We start from the raw sequence: 25,167 nt of genomic DNA on the forward strand, positions 1-25,167 counted from the left end.
GTTAGGAAAGGGGTAGCTAAACACAACCTTGTTAACTAAAATTTAAACCATAAAACCAAAATATGAAGTATGTTTTTCAAGGACTTTAATCGTAGTTTTTTTTTCTCAACTCTTATAGTTAGATCAGTATATATGTATATATGAAAATTAGATATTACTATCAGGTGTAGCTACTCACTTCACATTTTCACATTTATGATAAAAATATTTTTATAATGTGTAAAGGTTTTACCAACGAATTAGTTTTAAAGTCATTAATAAGCCATTAACCATGAACAGTCGAGCAGCTAGCGAGCTTGTCGTCGCGTGGTCTGAATAATTGAGAGGCGTCAGGCCCCGGAATGTCACGTGAGTCATCAATCATTTACCCGCGGAGGCAGCTGTGCCTCCTCCGGCGGCCGCATCCATGGCGTAGTAGCACCGATATTTACCGGAGCGTGAGTAGCTGTAGGCCTGTAGCTGCTTCGGCCGCTCGCTGTCCGCCACAAAGCGACGACGACGAACGCTCGTCGCGCACCTACCCAAGATTTGCCCTCGGCATTTACGCCCTCACCTACAATCTCAAGCAAGCCCGGGATTAATGGCTCTTTATAGTGCCACCATTGCCGAGCCCATCCCATTGCGGAAGCAGCAGCAGCTCCGGCTCCTTCCTCCTCGTGCAATGCCACTCGTCCTCCTCGCCGCGTAGCTTTCGGGTTTGGAGCTCACTGTGCTGCTCACTTTGTGCCAGTGTCAGTTCTTGCAGAGCGTGGTGCTGGTGTGTCGTGACGTTGTCTGCAGGAGCTGCAATGGCGGCCGCCAGGCTCGCCGTGCTCATCGCCGCCTTGCTCTGCTGCTCCCTCGCGCGGCTCTCCCGGTGCGGCGGCGGCGTTGGCGGCGGCGGAGGGGGACAGAGGGTGCAGAACTACACCTCGATGTTCAGCTTCGGGGACTCGCTCACTGACACCGGCAACCTCGTCGTGTCCAGCCCGCTCTCCTTCAGCATCGTCGGCAAGTACCCCTACGGCATGACCTACTTCCACCGCCCCACCGGCCGCTGCTCCGACGGCCGCCTCGTCGTCGACTTCCTCGGTGCGCGCCCGGGCCAATGCGAGCCACCCGCGCCCCGTCCCCCGCTGCACATTCTGATGTTCCAGTGGGCATTTGTTTACTCTTTTCTTACCTTTCTCTCCATGTCTCGTCTCTTCCGCCGCAGCGCAAGCGTTCGGGCTGCCGCTGCTGCAGCCGTACCTGTCGCGTGGCAAGGACGTCCGGCGGGGCGTCAACTTCGCCGTCGGCGGCGCCACGGCGATGGATCCGCCCTTCTTCGAGGAGATCGGCGCGTCCGACAAGCTCTGGACCAACCTGTCACTCAGCGTGCAGCTCGGCTGGTTCGAGCAGCTCAAGCCTTCACTCTGCAGCTCACCGAAAGGTCTCTCGCACATTTCCGATTGGGGCGATTTGGTTCGAATCGTATCCACAAATACCGATTGTGATGTTTGGATTCTTGGCATGTCTACGCTGAATCGAAGCAGATTGCAAGGAGTTCTTTAGCAAGTCCCTGTTCCTCGTGGGGGAGATTGGGGGAAACGACTACAACTACGCCTTCTTCAAAGGCAAGAGCTTGGACGACGCCAAATCCTACGTCCCCACCGTCGCCGGCGCCGTCGCCGACGCCACCGAAGTGAGCGTCGTCTTCACAGCACCAATGCTGAACGATCACAGAATCAAGATTCAATCTTTTCTTTTTCACTTGTGCTGACCGCAATGTGTCGGGATACAGAGGCTGATCAAGGCCGGCGCGCTGCACCTGGTGGTGCCGGGGAACCTGCCAATCGGCTGCTCGTCGGCGTACCTGACGCTGCACCCCAGCGGCAACAAGAGCGACTACGACGCCACCGGCTGCCTCAAGACGTACAACGACTTCGCCCAGCACCACAACGCCGTGCTCCAGGACAAGCTGCAGCTGCTTCGCCGGAGCTACCCCGAGGCCAGGATCATGTACGCCGACTACTACGGCGCCGCCATGTCCTTCGCCCAGAACCCCAAGCAGTTCGGTGAGCACGCAAAAACCTCACCCCCAATCCCATCCAAATCCATTTCGCTGTCCTGATTAAGTTAGCCAGCTGATAACCTGAGCTGTCTAGGACGCTGTCCAGTTGAATGGGATGGACAGAGTGGCACTGAACGAACTGATGAACTATTCTGCATTTGCATCACTGATGCTGGGATGACAGCAACAGAGAACGGTAGCAATCACGGTGGCCCGCCACGATCTCTCATCAATCATCGTCAGTATGGGGGTGTAGATGTAGGACTCTCTGAAAATGCAATGTGAGATTGTCGGGCTCTTTCAGAAAAGATTAGAGGATCTGATCCCTCCTAGTGGCCATTCTTCTTTAGGGAAAAGGGACTTGTATGCCTGTGCATAGAGGATGATTACTTCTGTGTTACACTGAAAAGCTCAGTGTCGTGTTCATCTCATCTGAACTTACCACTAACATGGTCAGTGAAAGTGATGCATTGATCTTTGTTAGTCTATTAGGCTAGTCTTAATGCTCAGTTTCACTACACAGTTTTCAAGACAGCTAACTCGATGAAACGATGCATGAAACAACTCCTCACAATGCAACGTTTCATTGTATCTTCAAAGCTAAATAAAACATTTAATTACTACTAGAAGTTTGATTGCATGCAGAGAGTGTTTGATTACATGAAATGCCTCAAGCCCCTCAATGCAAGTTTCATTGCGTTACTGAGAACTTAGTAACAGTGCCCAAATGTTTCATGCTATAAAACTAATTCGCTCTCTCTCCTCATAGTTTCATATAAATATTCTCTTTTGTGCTGATGTGTCACCTAATTAATATGCATGACACCTCCATTTTCCCTTTTATGCTGATGTGTTACCTAATTAATATGCATAACACCTTCATAAAACCTACATTGAGACTAGTCTTCTTTGCCTTAGAAACTCTGAGCTACTACTCATAGAAGACAATCATGGCACTGATCAATCCTGCTGTTAGCCTCTGAGTCAAGACAATACTGAACCTCCGAGGTTCTGTTTGTACATGATGTGGGAAACTATTTGCTGACCAGTTTCTTCCTTATTGTTGGATGATCAGGTTCTAGAAGTCTATGTCTACGTTTCTTTGACGCGTATTAATAAGCATTGATTTCAAGTCATGTGACATGCTTAACTGTTAACTCCACAATATTTAGTGCTTCACCATGTTCACCAGCTCCCATCAATATATAGGTGGCATCAATAACATGTCTTGTCTATTTATCCGGCGGCTACCACCTTTTAGTTGGCAGGTTAATTTTGACCAATTTAGAGCCCAATTATGATCACAGCAGTACTGTGTATTGACAGGTCGGATTGTCGGAATCAGTAAAGATGCTCTCTAGACTAGGTCTGGGTTCAAAACTTCGAAATGAAATTTCCGAAATTTTGGGTCTACCAATGGATGCTCATAGAATTTTTAATGTTTTCATTGAAAGTATTTTTGTTTGCATCCCAAATTCGTGCTGAAAATTGCAGTACTTGACCCTTTTTTATAAACTTATTTAGGAACTGAGCCATCCCGAAAAACTTTATCCGGAAATGGACCAGAAATTCAGTGCCAGCCCTCGTGGAAAACAGTTTTCGGGATGGATCAATTTTGAAATAAGGCTACTAAAGAGGAGCCGAAAAGTGCGATTTCGGGGGAATTTGTGAGCCCCTGGGCTCGCTCACTGATGAACTGGAGCTGTGTGGCTGCGTGTCAATCTGCAGGGTTCAGGCACGGCGCGCTGAGGACGTGCTGCGGCGGCGGAGGGCCGTACAACTTCAACCCGAAGGCGAGCTGCGGCGTGCGCGGGTCGAGCGTGTGCACGGACCCGTCGGCGTACGCCAACTGGGACGGCGTCCACCTGACGGAGGCCGGCTACCACGCCATCGCCAACAGCATCCTCAACGGCCCTTACACCAGCCCAAGGCTACTCTGACCGTACGGCCGTTTCCTCCACCTGCTGCTGCTGGCTGCTGCTGCACGCTGTAAAACTGATCTGTAATTTAGTCATGCCTTTTAGACTGGATGAATCGATGAGCTAGTGTGGTTTGGGTGAGCCCGGTTTTGGCTGTGGAGTGCAGTTGTGTCTGTCAAGTGTCGAACTGTCAAAGCTTTTGGGCGTTGCTGTGTCCGTGCTGCTTTGACCTTGCAAGTACTGAAATTAGTACTCAGCACAGGCGCAAACCTTTCTTTTCCTGTGTTTGGTTTGTCAGTTCAGGAGACGAGTAGAGAATATCAGGGGGTACGTCTGAATTTGAGAACAAACAATGTTCAGAAGGATACAGTACGTGACACACCACAATCAGAGGATAGAATCATAGAAAGGTTTGTAGCTTGAATAGAAACATCGGAAAAAAAGAGTTTTACAGTTCTTGAGAAAGAGGTATTAAAATTTTAGTGTAAAATTTTGATACATCTCAGTACCTAGATACTAGGAGATATCAAACTTTGTCAGTACCTACTAAGAACTGTAAAATTGCTAAAAAAAAAAACAATGATGCATCCATGAGTTTGAACAGTCCAAAAGCACAATAAAATCAAACATGCATGTGGAGCTTTATCTTTTTCCTCACATTATACCAGGGAACATATTTATGGAGTAGTAACATTTGCCCGCTGTTCGTATCCTACCCAACAGATAACTTAAGAATCTCAAATTCTAACAAGAAAACATCAGATCCTGCAAGATCTATACTATATAGATTGATGCGGATGTCACATGAGAGATGCAATGTTTATCGCGTGTTGTCGAGGTCTTAAAAAATATTAATCAATCAACGTCTGCACTGAAAGCCGTATCTCAAACGTGATAATTGTGGTTGTCTTGTACTGCGTTCCCAGTGAGGATGAACACAGCGCAGAAATTAGTCAGTGAGAAACTGCAGTAACAAAACATCGAGTTAGAAGCTTCTAATAACCCCTATATGTATGTGACAGAGCAATGATTTGACAATGACCATGGGAAAACTCGCCGTGGTGTTCTTCGTCGTCGCCCTCCACGGCGGCGCCTGCTCCGACGGGCAACCTGGTCCTGTGGGAGGACCCCGTCATCCCCAACCTCTCGCTCAGGAACCCACCTTTCGGGGAGACGTTCTTCGGCCGCCCCACCGGCCGCGCCAGCGACGGCCGCCTCGTGATCGACTTCATCGGTAACACGAAAAAGGACTTTTTCGATACGCTAATCGTCTCTCGATTCTCTGATCGACGTGGCGTCGGTCGATGCAGCCGAGGCCCTGGGGCTACCTCTCGTGCCGCCGTCGCTGGCCAGGCGGCAGGACTTCGCCGCCGGTGTCAACTTCGCCGTGGCGGGGGGCACCGCCCTGAACCTGACGTACGTTCAGGGACGGGGCGTCACCGTCTTTGTTCCGATCAACGCCTCGCTCAACGATCAGCTGACTGGTTCGAGAAATCCAAGCATTCCCTGTGCCGCCACACGCCGCAGCGTAATCAATTAGTAAAAAAAAGATGTGTGATTTGCCAGTGCGCAGTAATCTTCTTCGTCCCGGTTGATTGATTTCGTCGTCGTTGCGCAATGCGAGCAGGAGAGGGCGATTGCTTCGGCAACGCTCTGTTCATCATGGGCGAGTTCGGGGCAAACGACTACGGCAGCATCCTCTCCTCCAACATGACCCTGGAGGAAGCAAACGCATTTGTCCCCGAAATCGTCGACGCGATCTCTAATGGCGTCGAGGTGCTTACATCGCACCATCGGATGATTCATACGCGAAATGAAATCTGATCGATTTTCGTTGAGCTACTTGATTTTGTTGATTGTTTATGTCGTCTGTGTGACTGTGACAGAGGCTGATCCGGCACGGCGCGAGGCACGTCGTGGTGGCGAACATGGTGCCGCTCGGGTGCATGGCGTCCATGCTGGCCCGGTTCGCCGGCGGCACGGGCGGCCATGACGCGTACGGCTGCCACGAGGGCTCCAACGCGCTGTCGCGGCGGCACAACTCCCTCCTCCGCGAACGCGTCGGCGAGATCCGGAGCAGCGGCCCGCCACCCGCACGAGACGGTCACCGCCGCCGACTTCCACCGGCCGGTCGTCGACTTCCTGCGGAACCCAGACCGCTTCGGTGAGCTGCTCTGAGATGAGTGTTGGCGGCATCGGTTTGGTGACGCCGCCGCCGTCGTCGTCATCGTCGTCGTTGTTGTTGCAGGGTTCAACGGCGGCGTGCTGCGGGGCGGGCGGTGGGAGGTACAACGTGGACCTGACGAGGCTGTGCGGGCAGCCGGGGACGGCGGCGTGCGGCGGCGGAGGTGCAGTGGGACGGCGTCCACCCGACGGAGGCGGCGTACAGGGCCGTGGCCCAGGGGTGGCCGTACGCGGACCAGCCGATACTGCGGGCCGCAGCGCGTGGTTGATGCGGTGGGCCGACTGGGGAAACAGTTTTTAGCACAGCGGTGGACATCCACCGTGTGCTGGCATGCTACGTAAATAGTTATAAAAATATGAAATAATTTTACAAGAGAGATTAAAATATGAGTTATACCACTTCACAAACATACAAGTTTAAATTCAATTTCTACAAGTTGTAGAAAAAAATAAACAAAACTAAAACTAAGTATTCATAATTGTTTTTGTTATTTTTGCCACAACTTATAGAAATTAAATTTAAACTCACATGTTTATGGAGTGACATAACTCATATTTATCTATCATGTCAAATTTTTAATATTTTTTATGACTATTTAGATGTCATGCAACTCAGAGCATCCTCATCAGCTTATCTAAATTTGGTCATCTCTATTTTTATTTGGATGATCATTAAAACTAGTTTCATTCTTTATATCTCATTGTAATCTACTAGATCATCCATATATGACATCCTCTATATCTTTTTAGAGTATGGAGAGAGATCATCTAAATATGAAGGTTCTCTCCTAATATGGATGACATCTAAAAATAGATGATAGGATAGTTGTTCTGTTGGAGCTTAATTTATAATCTTCATCCTCTATTTTCAGCATAGAGGATAAAATAGATAAGCTGTTGGAGATACTTTAATGGGTGAATATCCACCCGTGTGCTAAAAAACTGCTTCCGGGCCGACAGCTTCGTCTCCGTGCATGTACAGAAGTACAAAACGTCTAATCCGCTTGGCCCCACCGCGCGCGGCACTTTTATTTTTTCTAATTCTTTTTTACTTTACAAAATATGCATTTAAAGTTTATAGGTATAAAAATTTATATGTATAAAGATTTTTCTGTATTAAGTGTACATTTATAATTTTTATGTATATATAATATTTGTACCTATTTTTATATAGAGAGTTTGTATGTATATTATAAAAGTTAGTATATATAAAGTTTACATGTATACAATTTTATATGCCTAGAGTTTATGTGTATAAAATTTATATGCCAAAAGTTATACACATACGTACATACATGTATACATACGGGAACCGATCGCGCGTGCCCCCCCCCTCCCCCCCCCTCCCCAAAAAAAATGTGTAGTGTTTGAGCCCAGCCTACCAATCCAGTCCGTGGGCTGGTTGATTTACCGTTTCATGGCCCAGCAACTTGCTCCTGTACCGGCGCAAACCGGAGAAAAATAACTAAAGTCACTCCAAATCTTTATTACCATGGTAAAAACGGACCGTCCTATAAGGGCCTCCCTGGTCTAACGCATCCAACCGGAAGAAACGGTCATGATCATCAGTAATCACCGTACGTGATGGACCTTGCCGTTTTCATGCATCCCCCCAGAGCCCAAATCATGGAGCACTCAACCAGCTCCAACAAAGTGATTTTCCATCTCCTCTTCTTCCTCCTCCCGATCCTTGGATGCGCACGTTATGCTCAGGCGAGCTCCGGCCACCCCAAGATCGAGGCCATCTTCAGCTTCGGCGACTCGTACACCGACACCGGCAACTTCGTCAGGCTTGCGGCGGCGGCGCTGACTGTCATCCCTTACAACAGCCTCCCCTACGGCGAGACCTTCTTCGGCCACCCCACCGGCCGAGCCTCCAATGGCCGCCTCGTCGTCGATTTCATCGGTAGATTCTACCACAGAGAAGTTTTAAGATGAAAATGAAAAATAAAAGATTTTTAATCTTCTGATAGCTATTTTATAGTATAAATAATAAAGTTAACTAATATAAAATTAAAAATCTACTTTAAAAATGTGGTACAATCAGCTTCTTGCCTTAAGTGACTCGTTTAATAGTTTAAAAAATATGCACGTAAAAGCTGACAAAGAATACATATAAAAAGAGCACGCTAAGTTTGATGTCCATCATTTCAACAACTTTACAGCCGAGAAGTTTGGTGTCCCTTTCGTGCCCCCGTATCTTGGCCAGGTGAAGAACTTCACCTATGGCGCTAACTTCGCCGTCATCGGCGCCACGGCCCTTGATCTTGCCTTCTTCCAGAAGAACAATATCACCGGCGTCCCTCCGTTCAACAGCTCATTGACTGTGCAGCTCGATTGGTTCCACAAGCTCAAGCCTACATTGTGCTCGACAGCCCAAGGTATGAGTGATGTATAGATGTAGACAAATTATATGGTACTTTACAAAAAACTATGTGGTATCAAATTTTTATTGTAAAATTTTGATACTTGAGGGATATCAATTTTTATAATAGGGGCACTAGATATGTACATTATTATACTATTTTAAAAATAGTGAAAATTTCATAGATGTGTATATAATTGACTTGGTTTAGCATAAAATTGGCGAAAGAATTTAAGAGCTTACCATGTAGCTACGACGATTCATCTAGTGATCTCCTAGTTGGATTTCTCCAGGATGCAAAGAGTACTTCGAGAAATCGCTCTTCTTCATGGGAGCGTTCGGTGGAAACGATTACGTCTTCCTCTTGGCCGCCGGCAAAACCGTTGACGAAGTCATGTCTTACGTGCCAAAGGTTGTCGAAGCCATCTCTGCCGGCGTTGAGGTAGCCCGTCTTCTCTTCATGTCTCTCCCAAATCCCTTTTCTTTGAAGATAATGGGAAATGAGTAATACATATTCGGCCTCTACACTTAGTGTACGGTGTACCCAGCCAAAAGTGCAGTGAAATAAATATCGGTTAGATAAACCACAATCTACCAAACTGAAACAAACCAACAAAAAGTATATGGAAAAATTATAAACTAGAGGACTAGAATGAAATAGGGGAGGGGGGCATCACCAAGAGAAGACCAATATGGCTTATCTCTAAAATGTGGATCAATATTCTCTGCCTTCATAGTCATGTGCCTTTGTCACTGATATGTGGGTCCGACCAATCTTTGAATCCACATATTAGTGACAAAGGTGTCGTCTAAAATGTATGCCTAAAGGAATTGATCCTTAAACTTATAAGGGGGTTTCATCTGACTTGCCAAACTTGTAAACTACATATTTACATTCCTAAACTTACTAAATGTATCAAATCAGTATATCATCCAATCTGACAATGCTACATGGACACAAAAGTATCATAAAATCTGATTTGGTGTACTGACAGGTGGGCCCATATACCTTTTCCTATTTCTTTTTAGTTCTCCTTTTCCTCCTCCCTTCGATCATCAAGAACTCCGACAGATCATTAATTGATCAACAACGACAGTTCCAACAATAGGTGGCAACATCTCCTTTACTCCAACAGTTGCTCATCTCTCTGCCACCACCAGCCACCAGCACCCTATGTCGTCCTTTTTCCTCTGCACCCTTCCTTCTTCCACTTCCTCTCTCCATGATGGCAGGGTTAGGGATGTTGGGTCGACGAAGGAGACAGATGGGGTGAGCAGATCAAACATGTGCCCTCCAATCCCCTATGATTGAACAGAGACCGAATTAGGGACACCGATGGATCCGACATCCAAATGTAGGTAATGAAAAGGTCATCGTGCTTGCTCATTGGCAATGAGCTTCACTTGCATACCCTTGTGCGCCGACATGCTCCCGTACTAACGAGCCCCCTCTCTCCCTCTTTTTTTTCTTTTCATTTTTGATTTTCCCGTACGTTGTTAAGAAAAGCGAAATGGAGAGAAAAAATTGTGAATGAACCCCACTTGTCAGCCGGTCTAGGATTGGTGAATGTGCCATCTTAGAGTCCATTTGATCAAGGATCGATTAAATGTAATAATGATGCATCGTTTTCTCTTGCCAAGAACACTGGATCAATGGGGATGATTCTACGGGATTAGTGTATTGGAGGAGGAGCAAAATGGTAGTTTCATTGCTTGGAACCTCTTGCTATTGAGGCGGCTGCTTGCATGTATGGTATGGAGATGGCCAGGAGTAGAGGCATTCGTTTTTTAATTATCGAGACCAATTGCATGGAATTGGTGTCTCTTTGGCACATGTAGAAAGATCAGTGTTCTGTGATCGTGCCTTACATTTGGAGGATGAAGGCGCTCCAAAGGAGTTTTGATGAGTTTAGATGCATTTATGTACATCGTTCTTGTAATAGGCATGCACGTGAGTGTGCAAAACTGACTTCTCATGATCAGATGGTGATTGAGTGGCACTGTGGCAGCATGATGTTTCACCACTGATTATGGGGCTGCTTGCACAGGATAATTGTCCCGTTAATTATTGATTTTCAGGCTTTCGTCTAAAAAAAAGAGTCCATGTAACATTGCCCATGTCAGATTGATCAGAGTGATGCATTTAGCAAGTTTAGTGATGGAAAATATGCAGTTTACAAGTTTATGGATATAGATAAAAGCCTTTAAAAGTTCAAAAGCTGTTTGTGCATTTTACTCTTAATCTTAAGTGCAAAGTTCACAAAACCACATACGTTATGGACCGAGTTTAAAAAAAAACACATTGTGTTTGTTATGTGGCAAATAACCACAAATATTATGGTCATATAGTTTCAAAACCATATTTTTGACCATATATGAGTTATAAATTACATGCAAAATCATATTAGTTTTATAAGTTATTTGACACCACAGCAGTCACCTAACATTAATCATTTTATTTCTCTATAGTTATGTCCTATGTGTCGAAACCCCTATAGTTTTATATAATTTATTAGATCATAAAACACATGGGCTCAAAAAAAATGCAGGCAGTGATTGAGGATGGAGCCAGATACGTGGTGGTGCCCGGTCAGGTGCCGATAGGCTGCCTCCCTATCGCCCTCACGATGTACGCGAGCCCCAACAAGACGGACGACTACGACGGCGGCACCGGCTGCCTGAGGCGGCTCAACGAGCTCGCCGGCCACCACAACGCGGCGCTGGCCGCGGCGGTGTCGCTGCTCCGGAGCAAGTACCCGGCGGCCGCCATCGTCTTCGCCGACTACTACCGGCCGGTGACCAGGTTCCTGCAGAAGCCCGGCAAATTCGGTGAGAGTCAACGATGATCGATCGATCTCACGTATGCGTACGTAGGGCTGAATGAATGTTTCGAGATGATATATTTTACCTCAATTAATTAGCATCCGGATGGCTGCAAGTCTCCATCACGAAAGTAAACGCTCAGCTGACGTATTAGTGAACGTAATGTTAGAGGATTCACGTTCGTCTTATCATTTATTTATACTATATATTTTCGTCAACACGTATCGTGCAGGCAAAAGCAAACTAAAATGCAAAATCGGTGCATATACGGTCCGAAATAGTTTGGATTGCATTTTCTCATTCGGACGTCGCTAACTTAAAAATTGGTGAATTAATTACCTTACGATGCAGGGTTCAGCGGCTCGTCGAGGCTACGAGCGTGCTGCGGCGGCGGCGGCGGGGGGCAGTACAACTACAACGCGACGGCGGCGTGCGGCCTCCCCGGCGCGAGCGCGTGCCGGGACCCCGCCGCGTCCATCAGCTGGGACGGCATCCACCTCACGGAGGCCGCCTACGCGCGCATCGCCGCTGGTTGGCTGCACGGCCCCTACGCGCATCCGCGCATCTTGGCGGCCGAGAGGCCATAGCGCCGTTGACATGCTGTCCCACGACTCCACGAGCACCTGTCCAGATCTTTTATATTGTACTACTCCCTGACATATCAATCTCATATACTACTACAAAAGACTCTATTTGTATTTTTTTTATGATGAATAACCCAGCTTTGATTTCAAAAGAAGCTACAACCACTTATTACAGCCCAGGATTCACACATAAAAGCAACAAAAAATGACCAAGAGTCAAGACGCAAGTAATGATAATAAGACATTGAACTCTAACCATAAACCAACCAGAGAATATCAAATTAAGAAAAAAATCATGTAAAACTTTTTTTTTTGTTAGTCTCTCTCTCTTTTCAATGGGTGCACACTTGCAAAGGTATCTCATCCTATGCAGTGGGCCTAAATGGGTCTTTGGGCCTGCACGAGGTTTTCTGGACCAATCTTATGTTATCAAAATTTGTGTTAACAGTTTTTCAAACAACTGTGACGGAAGTTACAAAAAGTTCCTATTTATGTTGCAAAAGATTATATTCGAAGTTATCAATTTTTTTATGTCATTAGCGGGGTTTCACTTATCGTGATAATCGCCCAAATCACCAGGCATGGTAACTATATGTCGCAGTTTTGTTTGTCAAATATCGCAATAATTCCAAAAAAAATTTGTGGTGGTATATTGCGATAATCGTGACATATATCATGACAACCGTGACATATCACGTAGTTTGCACACCAAAACCGTGATTATTGATATTGTGAAAACTGCAACGATTAGTCATAGATGCAGTGGTTATCGTTATAGCCAAAACCACCATGAAAATCACCCGATATCGCGTGATTATTGCTCATATAGCACGATTTGACCGCCTAAATCGCATCAATTTTTCCTAGAATATTTGAATTTAAATGTGTGATTTCTCTGTGATTATCGTCGATAATCATTTCTCCGCTAGTGCACGGTTTAAGATAGCTAGGAATACGATAAGTGAAACTCTAGTTGAGAGTTGGCAAAAAAATTATAATGAAAGTTCTTCAAATTTTATATTGAACATTATAAAAAAATCTATTGAAAGTTGTAGAAAAATATTTCCACCAAAAAATTGATTCTCTCTCCTCACAAAATACGAATTTCGTTTACCTCTTTTTACCCAACTACGACTTGTGCTTGTGGATGGTATCACGCACAAGTTGCGTTGGTTACACACGTGTGAGCTTGCCGCCCCTATACAGAGTGCATCATTATTAGTAGCTTCTAGAGCAAAGTGGTCATGCGGTTATGGAATATTTTGCTTTTGAATTTAAAACTTCTATTTGCACACAAGTTATTGTTTTACGAGTGTAACCAAGAGAAAATTGTATATACATTTTTTTATAATATTGACATATATAATATATTTAAATATATTCAAAATTGAACTAGTGATAACACCCGAGCAAACATACATTTATACGTAATTTCTTAATTCGCTTGAATTCCAATTAACCTATTAATTATTAACACTTGGTAGTGTACTACATCGTCCTGAAACCCTCATCGTGACTTCTACAACACCAAAGAAAGAGTGTCAGCTAGCCATGACTTCCCATTTTTTTGTAATCAACGTGATTTCGTATCATAACTACTATTATCCAAAGTATCAGAAAAGCTGGAATGTCAACGATGAGTAATTAATTGCCATATGCATATTGCAAGTAACAATATTGCAAGCACGACGAATGGATCAGTGGAGGCATGGAGCACCAGCTGCAAATCACTTTCAGAGAAATCTTCGATCTTGTCCGTGACAACGTGGACCAGTTGTTGCAGACATGCACCATTACATAAAACAAAGGATTCATCGTTTATTTAACTAATTAAGTTTATGCATCGGATTCTCAGCCGATTCAAGCCTTCAACATGATCGATTAGCCTTTCGGCTAAATGCTACTACATCAACATTTGATCAGCTGGATTTTTTTTGTTACCTATCGGCTCGACTTATTTTATTCTTCATCTCGTTAGTTGCAGGATCAAACTGGCTAGAACGTCCGTGCAATATGAGAATTTACGCCCTGCACTGGAGCGTTCTAAGAAACGACTTCCAGAACTTCGTGTGTGACACGTCAGCCAGCATGTTTTTGACGTCAACAAGTGTCCTCCAGACATATCACATTTTTACAATGTTCATAACCAAATTATATAGAGTTCGAGTGTACTATAGAAAAATTTACCAAAAAAACAAAGCATAAATGTCATATTTGAGAGTTGAGCCAGACTAGACGAGTTTCAACTGCAAGGTATCCTAACCAGCTGAGATATACTCAGTTTGGTTATACTATAGCTTATTTTATTTACTCCGAAACAACCTATTTTCAATATTTTTTCTTTATTCTGTTAGAGGGCCATTAAAATTTCACAACATAATACCTAGACTAGAGAGTGTCACATTAAAAAAGACTTAAAATCCATAAATTAATAAAAAATTAAAAAGAATGGTTGAAATAGCAGGTGCAAACCATTTTATCTTAAAAGCACTGTACGCTTCAGGGGCTGATTTAACATGGGGTGGAGGGGCTCGAGATCTCGCTACCCCCGTTAAAGCTATTGGAGCCCCCACAAAGACCACCCCCCATAAAATTTTATGGCAAAGATCAATAGAAGGGGGGGCTAAAACTCTATCTAGGTTATTCAGACCCCCCTAATCTCGCTGGCTAGATTCGCCACTGATACGCGTTAACACTGTTTTTATACATACTACCTCCACATTTAAATATATCTAAATATATTATTCGGTTGACTTTTTTCGGTTACACTTTCGGAATTTGAGTTTAAATAGTTCTCAAAATATTTAGTTCCAAAGATAAAAAGACATATAGATAGAATTTTCTTTATTAGTAATTTTACAATATTGTAATTTATATTCATATAGTTATTACTACCTCTAGTATTAATATGTTTCACACTATTGAATTTGGATCTATGTTTCAACATTTGTTTTATTTTGTTGTGATTAATTTTATTATTAAAGGACTATAAGTATGACTTATAGTTTTGCATATTTGCAAAAAAAATTAAGATGAGTGATTAAACAAATATTTAAATATCAAAAATAAGAGAGAGTATATTATAATAGAGAGAATAGTGATCAAAGTTAGAGACCAAAGACCAAATACAATCACCACTGTCAAATACTATTAAAATCTCCAAATAGTATTCCCTCCATGTTTCTTCTATGATTCGTCGTTGACCTATATGTTTACGTTTGACCATTTATGTTATTAAAAATTATATAATTATTAATTTTTTATTATAATTTAATTTATTATTATAGAAACTTTAAATAAAACTTATAATTTTACATATTATACTAAAATTTTTAATAAAATAAATAGTCAAATGTATATCTAAAAGTCAACGGCGGTACATAAGAAACATGGAGGGAGTAGTAAATAAAAGTAGCTCCATTTGTCAATCATTTTCTCCTCTTTTGTTGGGCCAACTTGACAAAAAGTACGGTACATACTTGTAGAAAAAATACGAAGAGTAAACATGCGCCACTAGGTGCATGCCTGGTCTTTATCACGGAAATGCATACTTGCTGCTCGGCTATATAAACTGAAAGATTATTGGCGGCATCGGCAACCCCGAATTCCTGCAGTCCTAGACCTAGCTAAAGCCGAAGCAATGGAGCAATCACTCGCAAACAAAGTGACATTGCTTGTCCTTCTCCTCCTCCTCCTCCTCCTCCTTGGATGCGCACACTATGCTCAGGCGAAGATCAGCTCCATCTTCAGCTTCGGCAACTCGTACTCCGACACGGGCAACTTCGTCAAGCTGGCGGCGCCGGTGCTCCCCGTCATCGCTTTCAACAACCTCCCCTACGGCGAGACCTTCTTCGGCCGTCCCACCGGCCGAGCTTCCAATGGCCGTCTCATCATCGACATCGTCGGTATGATTAATTCCATGAACATCTCTCGGGCTAGCTAGCTCCATCTCTGTTTCTGTCAGAGAAAACACATTTGAGACTGACGGACGGCCATGCATACTGATCATTTGAACAACTTCAATTCCATGGCAGCCAAGGAGTTTGGTGTCCCTTTCCTGCCTCCGTATCTTGGGCAGGCGCCGCAGAACTTCACCCGTGGCGCCAACTTCGCCGTCGTTGGCGCCACGGCGCTCGACCTCGCCTTCTTCCAGACGAACAACATCACCAGCGTGCCCCCGTTCAACACCTCGCTGACCGTGCAGCTCGACTGGTTCCACACGATCAAGCCTACCCTGTGCTCGACAACCCAAGGTACGTAGCTAAAGCAAGTTAATTTGTTTGATATATCGATCATAAGTTCGGCAGAAGAATTCAAGAGCTAGCTAGGTATGTACGTAGCTGGAAGAATTTAAGTTTGGACGACGGTTCATCGATTGATCGATCGATCGCCGGCTTTGTTTTTCTTTCAGGGTGCAAGGACTACTTCGACAGATCGCTCTTCTTCGTGGGAGAGTTCGGTGGGAACGACTACGTCTTCCTCTTGGCCGCCGGCAAAACCATCGACGAGGTCATGTCATACGCGCCAAAGGTCGTCGAAGCCATCTCTGCTGGCGTCGAGGTAGCAGCAGCACATGCGTGTGTTTTCTTTTCGAGCAATTTTACAGTCCTACTCACGGTTACCGTTTAAGACTGTAAAATTGCTCTTTCTTTTCACGACGACGTCTCGTCTCTCTAGTATGCTGAGTTGCAGTAGCTACGTCGTCGTAGAGGGTGATCGTGTCCATTTCACCGAACAAACCAAACGACATATTTATAAACAAAAATTAATTTATTAATAAAACTTTTATATGTGTATTCTTATTGATCTAAAAGCTAAGGCTAAAAATAAATTAACTACGATTAAAAAAATCTAAATTTGAGATCAAAAGTTCAAATTTTGGCGTATAATTATAAACAGAAACGAAAGGATTGGATTGGTAGCTGATTATATAATTAAAGATTTGTTTCGGTCTAACAAAAATTATCTCGAGACACAGGTATCTCGAGATACTAAATTGTTTTTCATTATTAGATCTAGCTGAGCAGGATAAGCATCGTTAGATCCAACGATTAAAAATAATTTGATACTATGAGATACCGGTATCTTGAGATACTTTTTATTTGACTGAAGTAAATCTTATATAATTAACCCAAAAAATGCAGGCAGTGATCGAGGAGGGAGCCAGGTACGTGGTGGTGCCCGGCCAGCTGCCGACGGGCTGCCTCCCGGTCATCCTCACGCTGTACGCGAGCCCAAATGCGACGGACTACGACGCCGACACCGGCTGCCTCCGGCGGTTCAACGATCTCGCCCTCCGCCACAACGCGGCGCTGTTCACGGCGGTGTCGCTGCTCCGGATCAAGCACCCGTCGGCCTCCATCGTCTTCGCCGACTACTTCCGACCGGTGATGCAATTCGTGGAGAAGCCCGACGAATTCGGTGAGTACTATCCCTGGTTCACACGTTTGAATGGTTCAGGAATTTTGACCTGAATTAGCAGTCGGATGGTTGCGTTGTCTCCATCGCAAAAGTAAACGCTTTTTGTTGCCGTGTTGATCGATCGGTATTGCCCTAGTTGCATGCATCGCCGGAAGTCCACGGGCACGGCCGACTCGCTCCCGGGCGAAATGCATTTTACCCAGAGATTAACGAAGTCCTCGACCGACTAGAAAATTAAATTTGGTGATGGGGAAAGAAGCATCATTGAACTTGTCGTGATGATATAACAGAATATAACGTAGAGTTTACAATACGATACTACTATGTGTTCATACGATATTTTCGTTCATTTGATTAATTTGGAGAGATAAATATATAGTACGAGTTGAAACATATATCTTGCAAGCAAACTAAACTACTAAAGTATTAGTTTTTTTATTTGACATTGTTGATTTTTTTTATCTACATTTACGTTTGACCGTTAGTCTTATTCAATTATTTTATTTAAATATACAAAATCATAAGTTATATTTAAATTTTTATATTTAACTTGGATATTAGGAAATGATCTAATGTTAATTAAATGCGTAGAAGTGAGGCTTCGAATCCTGGTTGAATTAAAAACCAATTGTGTTATATAAATGCAAAAAAGTGGAGGGAGCATTAAAATCGGTGATCTTGGGTTGCATTTTTTTTCTTTTCTTGGTTCTCTTCCTGACGTCTCTAACTAAGGCGTGTTTAGTTTCTAAATTTTTTTTCCAAAAACTTCACATCGAATTTTTAGACACTTAAATCAAGCATTAAATATGGATGAACCAAAAAACTAATTGCACAGTTACGGCCTAATTAGTCCATGATTAGCCATAAGTGCTATAGTAACCAACATGTGTTAATGACGGATTAATTAGGCTCAAAAGATTCGTCTCGCGGTTTCTAGGCTAGCTGTGAAATTCGTTTTTCATTCGTGTCCGAAAACCCCTTTCAACATTCGGTCAAATATTTAACGTGACACTTTTTTCAAAAATTTTCTCAATCTAAAACACCACTTAAGTTGACTATAATTACCGACGCCGCAGGGTTCAGCGGCTCGTCGAGGCTACGAGCGTGCTGCGGCGGCGGCGGGCCGTACAACTACAACGCGACGGCGGCGTGCGGCCTCCCCGGCGCGAGCGCGTGCCGGGACCCCGCCGCGTCCATCAGCTGGGACGGCGTCCACCTCACGGAGGCGGCCTACGCCCGCATCGCCGCCGGCTGGCTGCGCGGCCCCTACGCGCATCCGCCCATCCTGGCGGCCGTGCGCCGGTAGCGCCGCCGGCCGTCGCGCGCACCCGATCGATCGTCACCGCGTCACGTGCGTGGTTGAGACTTGAGCCCACGCGCGTCGTGGAGATTCCTGCGTATTTATTTGCTCGCGTCTGTCGACTGTACGTACGTACGTATGTGCCGAGATGCTAATGTGAACTAGTAATGCACCCGTGTGTTAATTACAAGTTATAATATATAAAGTTAATACGGAAGAGTGATACTCTCTCCGTTTTCAAGGATATAAAAAAGGATTAGGTATCAAAATTTTATACTAAAATTTTTAATATCTCAGTATACTAGTATAAAATTTTTGATACCTCGGTATACTTCTTAAAAGATGATAGATAAAGTTCTTGGTTTTCATGTGGAACACACGCTAATTAAACTCACTCAATTGGAGGTGGCCATGATGCTGAGTTTACAGCTAGCCTTGTAGAATTGGGTGTTCTACCTAAAGGATAGGCCCATGAGTTGAACATAAAAGAAGAAACGTTCCTTTTGCCTGCCTCAACTATGGGCCAAATTTGCTAGTATATGCACTTCTATAACTATTAAGAGCAATTTCACGGTACTTAATAGGTACTGAGAAAACCAAAATTTTAGTGGTATCAAAAGGTACTAAATTTTACACTAAAATTTTGGTATCTTCTACCTTCTCAAGAACCGTAGAATTGCTCAACTATTAAAACTATATTAATTTACCTCCTTAGGTGATTTTGTTCTCTTTGATGTCTATTGGTATTACCAGTTGAAAAGTACCAAACCATCCCAGTGAGACCCCATCATTCTCTCTCTCCTCCCTATCTTTACCTTTGCCACCGTAGCTTCACCAAAGAACCAAGGCCGCGTTGGGCGGTAGTGGTAAGTTTATTTACCCTCTCGTTTTCCGCACACTTTCCGAACTGCTAAACGGTGTATTTTTTAGAAAAATTTTCTATAGAAAAATTATTTTAAAAATCATATTAATCTATTTTATATTTTCTTAATAATTAATAATTAATTAATTAGATATTAATCTATTACTATGTTTTCTATGTCAGCTAAGTTAACTAACCTCCCCTTTACCGAAAGCGGCCCAAGTCAGTCTATCACTGCTCGCTATGGCCGCCTTTCACCCTATGCCACTATCACTGCTCGCTGCCTTCTCTAGGCTCCTCGGTGCTGCTACTTCTCCTCCATGTTGTATCGACGACAATGCAAGAGGTGAACAATGGCAGTGCTGTCGGATAGAGAGTAAGGGGACAATGATCTAGCACAATCGAGCTATGGAGAATGGGTGGAGAACCTTCGTGCCTTGCTTGAGAGCACTTGTGGTAGCCACGTCCCGACACCATGTTATTCTTAATCCAAGAGTTCATGTTACATACATATATATATATATACACTACTTATTTTAAAAGAAAATTGTCCTATTGCAACTTTAGGTCACCTTTACATCGAAGAAATCTTAGATGAATTTCATGATAATTGAGCTAATTGCAAAGGAGCCTTTTAACTTATCTATTTCTCATGAAATTAAGCCTGTCCAAATCTCAGGCCGAGCCTGAAAAATCAACCGTGGGTGCCCATTGGGACCTCAAAAATCTAGCAACACTTTGAAATATTCGACATGAAGCATGCTTATTATTCAGTATTATAAGTCAAGGGCATGAGAATATTGTTGATGCATGATTTATCGTTTGTGTCGATATGATTGGATGACTGAACGTTAGAATTCTTTGAGCTTAGTTTTACTTGTTTACTATTATACCTTTTTGATTTTCTTGTTTTTATATTAATCAATCGACTGTGTTTATTTGCTTATTCTAAGTATTTAAATATTGAAAAACATTAATATACTCATGGAGAAGTCTCGATTAAGATATTTTATGTTTGACATGATTTCAGCCGTGGATACCCATTGGATTTCGGGTACCCGGCGGGTATAGGTACAGGTTTAGTTTTACACCCATGAAGGTTTATAAGTATGGGTTTACACTACAGTCACGGGTTCTGTGACGGACGGGTTTTTCCAAAACCCGCCCCAAACCCGATCCATTGCCATCCCTAACTTCTTCCCTCCAACTTCAAGGGACCTATTTGTCTCTTGAAATAATCATCAGTATTCTTTTTTTTCCAAGTCAAGATAGATCGTTTACCGTAGTTTTTTCTTTAGATTTGCTCCAGTCAAACAAAAAGTACCTCGAGGTACCGGTACCTCGAGGTACCAAATCATTTCTCACCATTGGATCTAACTGAGTAGGATGTGCGATGTTAGATCTAACGATCAGAAACGATTTGGTATCACGAGATACCGGTAACTCGAGATACTTTTTGTTGGACGGTAAAATTGCTCTTTTTTTAAAAAAAAAAAAGTCAACCTTTACAGTGGCCATGTTCCCGTTTGCTTTTCTTGTGGGCTTGTTGACTTATTAGCTATTACTACACCTTACCCATGGCCTCGTGGCTAATAGATCAGCATTCAATACAGTTCTTTGGATTAAGTCACATGGGTAGCTCATATTAGAGTGTAGCTATTGCACACTAAAGAATTTCTCGAAGTAAACTACACTGGTGAAGCTTGCACTTACATAAACTCGGTACCCACGGCCATTTGTCAGCTGAGCGAATTAGCATGCAAATCCTGGAGCTGAACAAGAAGCAGCTCACAGATCTTGACCACTGAACTCAAACCATGGAGCGCTGCTCACCCTCAAAACCGGTAGCCTTCCTCCTCGTCGTCGTCCTCCTCGCCGGCCTGCAATACGCTCAGGCGAGCCCCGGCCGTCCCTTTATCCTGTCCATCTTCAGCTTCGGCAACTCGTACGCCGACACCGGCAACTTCGCCAAGGTGGCCGCGCCGCTGCTTCCGGTCATCCCGTTCGACAACCTCCCCTATGGCGAGACCTTCTTCGGCCGCCCCACCGGCCGCGCGTCCAATGGCCGCCTCATCATGGACTTCATCGGTATGTACGTACGCATGTGTTGTTCTCACAGTGTCGTCTAGCTAGGTAACTCAGAGAATGGTGGCCATTAATCTGGCTGTGCGTTTTTTGTTTTTGCAGCTGATGAGTTTCACCTCCCGTTCGTCCCACCATCTCTTGGCGAAGGCCAGAACTTCACCCATGGCGCCAACTTCGCCGTCGTCGGCGCCAGCGCTCTCGATCTAGCCTTCTTCCTCCAGAACAACATCACCAGCGTGCCCCCGTTCAACACCTCTCTCAGCGTGCAGCTGGAGTGGTTCCAGAAGCTCAAGCCTACCTTGTGCTCAACATCCCAAGGTATTACACGACTAGTACCTGTTCTTTTTGGCTTATTAAATCTTGAAAAAAATGATTTTTTAAAATTTTTTGAAACAACTTCTATATACAAATTTTTCGTATGAAACACATTGTTTTTAGTAATTTGAAAAACATGCTAACGGAAAACGACATAACTTTCGCTTGATGCATTACTGATCGGCTTGCTCATGCTTACGCAGAATGCAGAGAGTACTTCAAGACATCGCTCTTCTTCATGGGAGAGTTCGGTGGAAACGACTACGTCTTCCTCCTGGCCGCCGGGAAAACCGTCGAACAGCTCGTTCCCTACGTTCCAAAAGTCGTCGACGCCATTACCGCCGGCGTCGAGGTCGGCCAAAATTTTTCACCGACCCTGCAGAGAAAAGCGCGCGCGCGCACACACACACACTACAAACAATTTATACAGTCTTCAATCTCTCTCTCGTACATATGCAGGCAGTGATAAGGGAGGGAGCGGTGTACGTGGTGGTGCCGGGGCAGCTGCCGAACGGGTGCGTGCCCGTCATCCTGACGCTGTACGCGAGCAAGAACAACGGCAGCGGCGGCGGCGGCGACTACGACGCGCGGACCGGGTGCCTGAAGAAGCACAACGCGCTGGCGCGCTACCACAACTCGGTGCTGTTCGAGGCGGTGTCGCGGCTCCGGGGCGAGTACCCCTCGGTGAAGATCGTCTACGCCGACTACTACAGGCCGGTGATCGAGTTCATCAAGAGGCCGGCCAGATTCGGTGAGCTAGTGTGGTTGATTGGTTTTCTTCTTCGTTTAATTTCTTCTTCGCGCGTGTTCATGAAAGCAGCTTTAATTTCTGGGATTCATATATATTCGTTTTAAGATCGATTTAGAATGGATCCAATGTACCGGAGTACCTAGCTACTACCTCCGTCCGTGTTCAAACGTTTGATCATTCGTCTTATTTGAAAAAAATTACGATTAATTTTTTTTTCTTACTAGATGATAAAACATGAATAACATTTTATGTGTGACTAATTTTTTTAGTTTTTATACAAATTTTTTAAATAAAACGAATGGTTAAATGTTGGATACGGAAAAAACAAAAAATAATATTATTTTGGGACCGAGGTAGTAGTATGCCCTTAGCAACCGACTGGATTAAAATACTAGGCTTCTGGATAGTACACGCTTTGGTATAATCTACTCCTGTAGTCCCGTTTCCGTGGTGATGCAGCATTATATATGCAGGCTGCAGATCCCTAGCGATGGTTAAAGACCGAGCCAATCAATTGATTAATTCTCCCCATTGCGACTGTCTGAACCTTGTTAAGTCAGGATTAGGATCGTTTTTACTTTACTAACAGCATTATAAGGTTGGAATCCTATCGGATTTAGAAGTATATATCTATAGTACTATAAAATACAATAACTATGCTAGATAGCTCTGGTTTCGGGTTCTGACAGTCGCGGAATGGGCTCCCTTATCTCCCACTAGGGGCGTCTACCTTCAGGACTAGTGGACTTCTTCAAGAGCCCTCGTTCCGAAGCATCTGAAGACCAGCTTTGACTCCCTGGTCCTCCTCGTCTCCTGGCAGCTCTGGTTGGAGCGCAACCGTCGGGTTTTCGATCATGAGTTTTCTTCCCTTCAAGATGTGTTGAAAGCCATCCGTTCGGAAGGCTTGATGTGGTCCTCCGCTGGGATAGCACCCCTTAGCGCCATGCTAGGAGATTAGCGTAGCATGTGTGTTTTCCCCCTCTTTTTGGGCGTTTCTGTTAGGAGATTAGCTCTTAGCGTCTGGTATCTCTCCTCTCGGGTTGTTTCTCTTGAGGGTCTCTGCTGAAGGCCGGTCTGGCCGTATGCGTTGTATATCAACTCTTTCTTCATTCTAATATATTGAGGTGCATATCTTTTGCACGTTCGAGAAAAACTACAATAACGATGTTAGTGAGTCTCTGTCATCACCATTATCAAGTGAACCATTATATCAATACAATACATGTTATACTTATTATGTAGCTCTACAAACTTAACTTTTTAACCATAGTATTTTGCTTTTCCAGATGAAAGATTCTTTTGTATTTTTTAAACATATTATAACACAAATGAAAATAACATATTTATCGACAAGACCTAATTTGGTTATTTCATAGAGCAATTTTACGGTACTTGAGAAGATACAGGAGGTACCAAAATTTGAGTGTAAAATTTTGATACCTTTTGGTATCTAGGTGCTAGGGGATACCAAATTTTACACTAAAATTTTTGGTATCTCTTAGTAGCTACTCAAGAACGGTAAAATTACTAAATTTCATAACCTGTAGCAACCCACATGCATTTAGCTAGTTTTAAATAAGTTTTGTAATATCCTGTATAAATTGAAACCTGTAGATTTGATAAACCTAATTGATTTTTTTAAGCTTGTGCTAACTTATTCGCATTATTTTTATGGGATCTTAGGGATAATAGATTCAAGATATAATGTAAGATTCGGTAAGATATATTTATAGTGAGATTAACCTACTACTAAAATTTTAGAGTACTAGATCGGGATGATGACAAAACTTTGATCCCAACTGTTCAACCCATTGTGATTTACCACAAATACCTTTCGCATGACTTCGACATGTTATTTAGCGTGAATTCTTTAGAAAGAAAAAGAACATATATTAAGTGTGTCCAACACTCTCTCCGATCTTTTATGTATTACACGGTCAACCAGTAGCCATTGATCAGTTTCTAAAAAAAGATTCATAATAAATTTTACTTAATAACAAACAAATTATAAAAAAATAGATAATAATTATACAAATTTACCCTACTGCTAATTAACCTGGGTCTGCTCGATTACTGACGCTGCAGGGTTCAGCGGCGCGTCGAGCCTCCGCGCGTGCTGCGGCGGCGGCGGCGGGCCGTACAACTACAACCCGACGGCGGCGTGCGGCCTCCCCGGCGGAGTGCGTGCCGGGACCCCGCCGCGTCCATCAGCTGGGACGGAATCCACCTCACGGAGGCCGCCTACGCCCGCATCGCCGCCGGCTGGCTGCACGGCCGCTACGCGCATCCGCCAATCCTCAAGGCCGTGCGCCCGTAGCGTATTGGGCCCGGCCCATCTTATGTGTGCCACTTGGTCTCTGAATCTGAAGCCCATTTATTCAAGGAATATCCTTTTGTTTAGATTTAAGACTGAAATTTCTGAAAGCCCAGTACGATTGGGCCGTTTAGAGTTGTTTAATCGTATCACTTGTTGAACAGCATAAAATTTTTCATATCTTTGTAAGGTTTCCTCTACTCTTGCAACCT

The 25,167-nt window shown here is 44.0% G+C and overlaps 4 protein-coding genes and 1 pseudogene across 6 annotated transcripts; all 5 read left to right on the forward strand.

Moving 5' to 3' along the window:
* The first annotated feature begins 181 nt into the window (after window positions 1-181).
* On the forward strand, window positions 182-4,229 carry LOC102714775 (GDSL esterase/lipase At5g45910-like). Of its 3 annotated transcripts, none has more exons than XM_015843760.2 (5): window positions 182-1,071; window positions 1,196-1,411; window positions 1,515-1,663; window positions 1,763-2,036; window positions 3,557-3,841. In XM_015843760.2, exons 1-5 carry the CDS (start codon window positions 789-791, stop codon window positions 3,649-3,651), a joined length of 1,017 nt encoding a protein of 338 aa, XP_015699246.2. In that variant the 5' UTR covers window positions 182-788; the 3' UTR covers window positions 3,652-3,841. The 3 variants fall into 3 exon arrangements, with proteins under 3 accessions (XP_015699246.2, XP_015699245.2, XP_006643908.2); XM_015843759.2 differs by lacking the exon at window positions 3,557-3,841 and adding an exon at window positions 2,127-3,547; XM_006643845.3 differs by having other exon boundaries at window positions 191-1,071; window positions 3,761-4,229.
* A 1,288-nt stretch (window positions 4,230-5,517) lies between these two features.
* LOC102711488 (GDSL esterase/lipase At5g03980-like) lies at window positions 5,518-7,012 on the forward strand. Its single transcript, XM_006645572.3, has 3 exons — window positions 5,518-5,727; window positions 5,838-6,054; window positions 7,008-7,012. The coding sequence occupies exons 1-3, from the start codon at window positions 5,569-5,571 to the stop codon at window positions 7,010-7,012; spliced, it is 381 nt and encodes a 126-aa protein (XP_006645635.2). The 5' UTR covers window positions 5,518-5,568.
* Window positions 7,013-7,696: 684 nt separating this feature from the next.
* LOC102711759 (GDSL esterase/lipase At5g45910-like) lies at window positions 7,697-12,065 on the forward strand. Its single transcript, XM_015843081.2, has 5 exons — window positions 7,697-8,041; window positions 8,301-8,516; window positions 8,794-8,942; window positions 11,050-11,329; window positions 11,675-12,065. The coding sequence occupies exons 1-5, from the start codon at window positions 7,720-7,722 to the stop codon at window positions 11,908-11,910; spliced, it is 1,203 nt and encodes a 400-aa protein (XP_015698567.2). The 5' UTR covers window positions 7,697-7,719; the 3' UTR covers window positions 11,911-12,065.
* Window positions 12,066-15,513: 3,448 nt separating this feature from the next.
* Window positions 15,514-18,863, forward strand: LOC102712040 (GDSL esterase/lipase At5g45910-like). Its single transcript, XM_040529974.1, has 5 exons — window positions 15,514-15,812; window positions 15,942-16,160; window positions 16,319-16,467; window positions 17,052-17,328; window positions 18,405-18,863. Exons 1-5 carry the CDS (start codon window positions 15,548-15,550, stop codon window positions 18,632-18,634), a joined length of 1,140 nt encoding a protein of 379 aa, XP_040385908.1. The 5' UTR covers window positions 15,514-15,547; the 3' UTR covers window positions 18,635-18,863.
* Window positions 18,864-21,307: 2,444 nt separating this feature from the next.
* Window positions 21,308-25,090, forward strand: LOC102715058 (annotated as a pseudogene).
* Window positions 25,091-25,167: the final 77 nt, after the last annotated feature.

This window comes from Oryza brachyantha, chromosome 1 (assembly GCF_000231095.2).
Source record: "Oryza brachyantha chromosome 1, ObraRS2, whole genome shotgun sequence".
Classification (NCBI taxonomy): Eukaryota; Viridiplantae; Streptophyta; class Magnoliopsida; order Poales; family Poaceae; genus Oryza; species Oryza brachyantha.

Coding starts and splice junctions, on each gene's coding strand:
- LOC102711759 (XM_015843081.2), top strand. CDS start 7,720: ATGGACCTTGCCGTTTTCATGCATCCCCCCAGAGCCCAAATCATGGAG. Junction 8,042..8,300: donor CCTCGTCGTCGATTTCATCG/GTAGATTCTACC, acceptor ACAACTTTACAG/CCGAGAAGTTTGGTGTCCCT. Junction 8,943..11,049: donor CCATCTCTGCCGGCGTTGAG/GTAGCCCGTCTT, acceptor AAAAAAATGCAG/GCAGTGATTGAGGATGGAGC.
- LOC102711488 (XM_006645572.3), top strand. CDS start 5,569: ATGCGAGCAGGAGAGGGCGATTGCTTCGGCAACGCTCTGTTCATCATG. Junction 5,728..5,837: donor CGATCTCTAATGGCGTCGAG/GTGCTTACATCG, acceptor TGACTGTGACAG/AGGCTGATCCGGCACGGCGC.
- LOC102712040 (XM_040529974.1), top strand. CDS start 15,548: ATGGAGCAATCACTCGCAAACAAAGTGACATTGCTTGTCCTTCTCCTC. Junction 15,813..15,941: donor TCTCATCATCGACATCGTCG/GTATGATTAATT, acceptor ATTCCATGGCAG/CCAAGGAGTTTGGTGTCCCT. Junction 16,161..16,318: donor CCTGTGCTCGACAACCCAAG/GTACGTAGCTAA, acceptor TTTTTCTTTCAG/GGTGCAAGGACTACTTCGAC.
- LOC102714775 (XM_006643845.3), top strand. CDS start 789: ATGGCGGCCGCCAGGCTCGCCGTGCTCATCGCCGCCTTGCTCTGCTGC. Junction 1,072..1,195: donor CCTCGTCGTCGACTTCCTCG/GTGCGCGCCCGG, acceptor CTTCCGCCGCAG/CGCAAGCGTTCGGGCTGCCG. Junction 1,412..1,514: donor ACTCTGCAGCTCACCGAAAG/GTCTCTCGCACA, acceptor GAATCGAAGCAG/ATTGCAAGGAGTTCTTTAGC.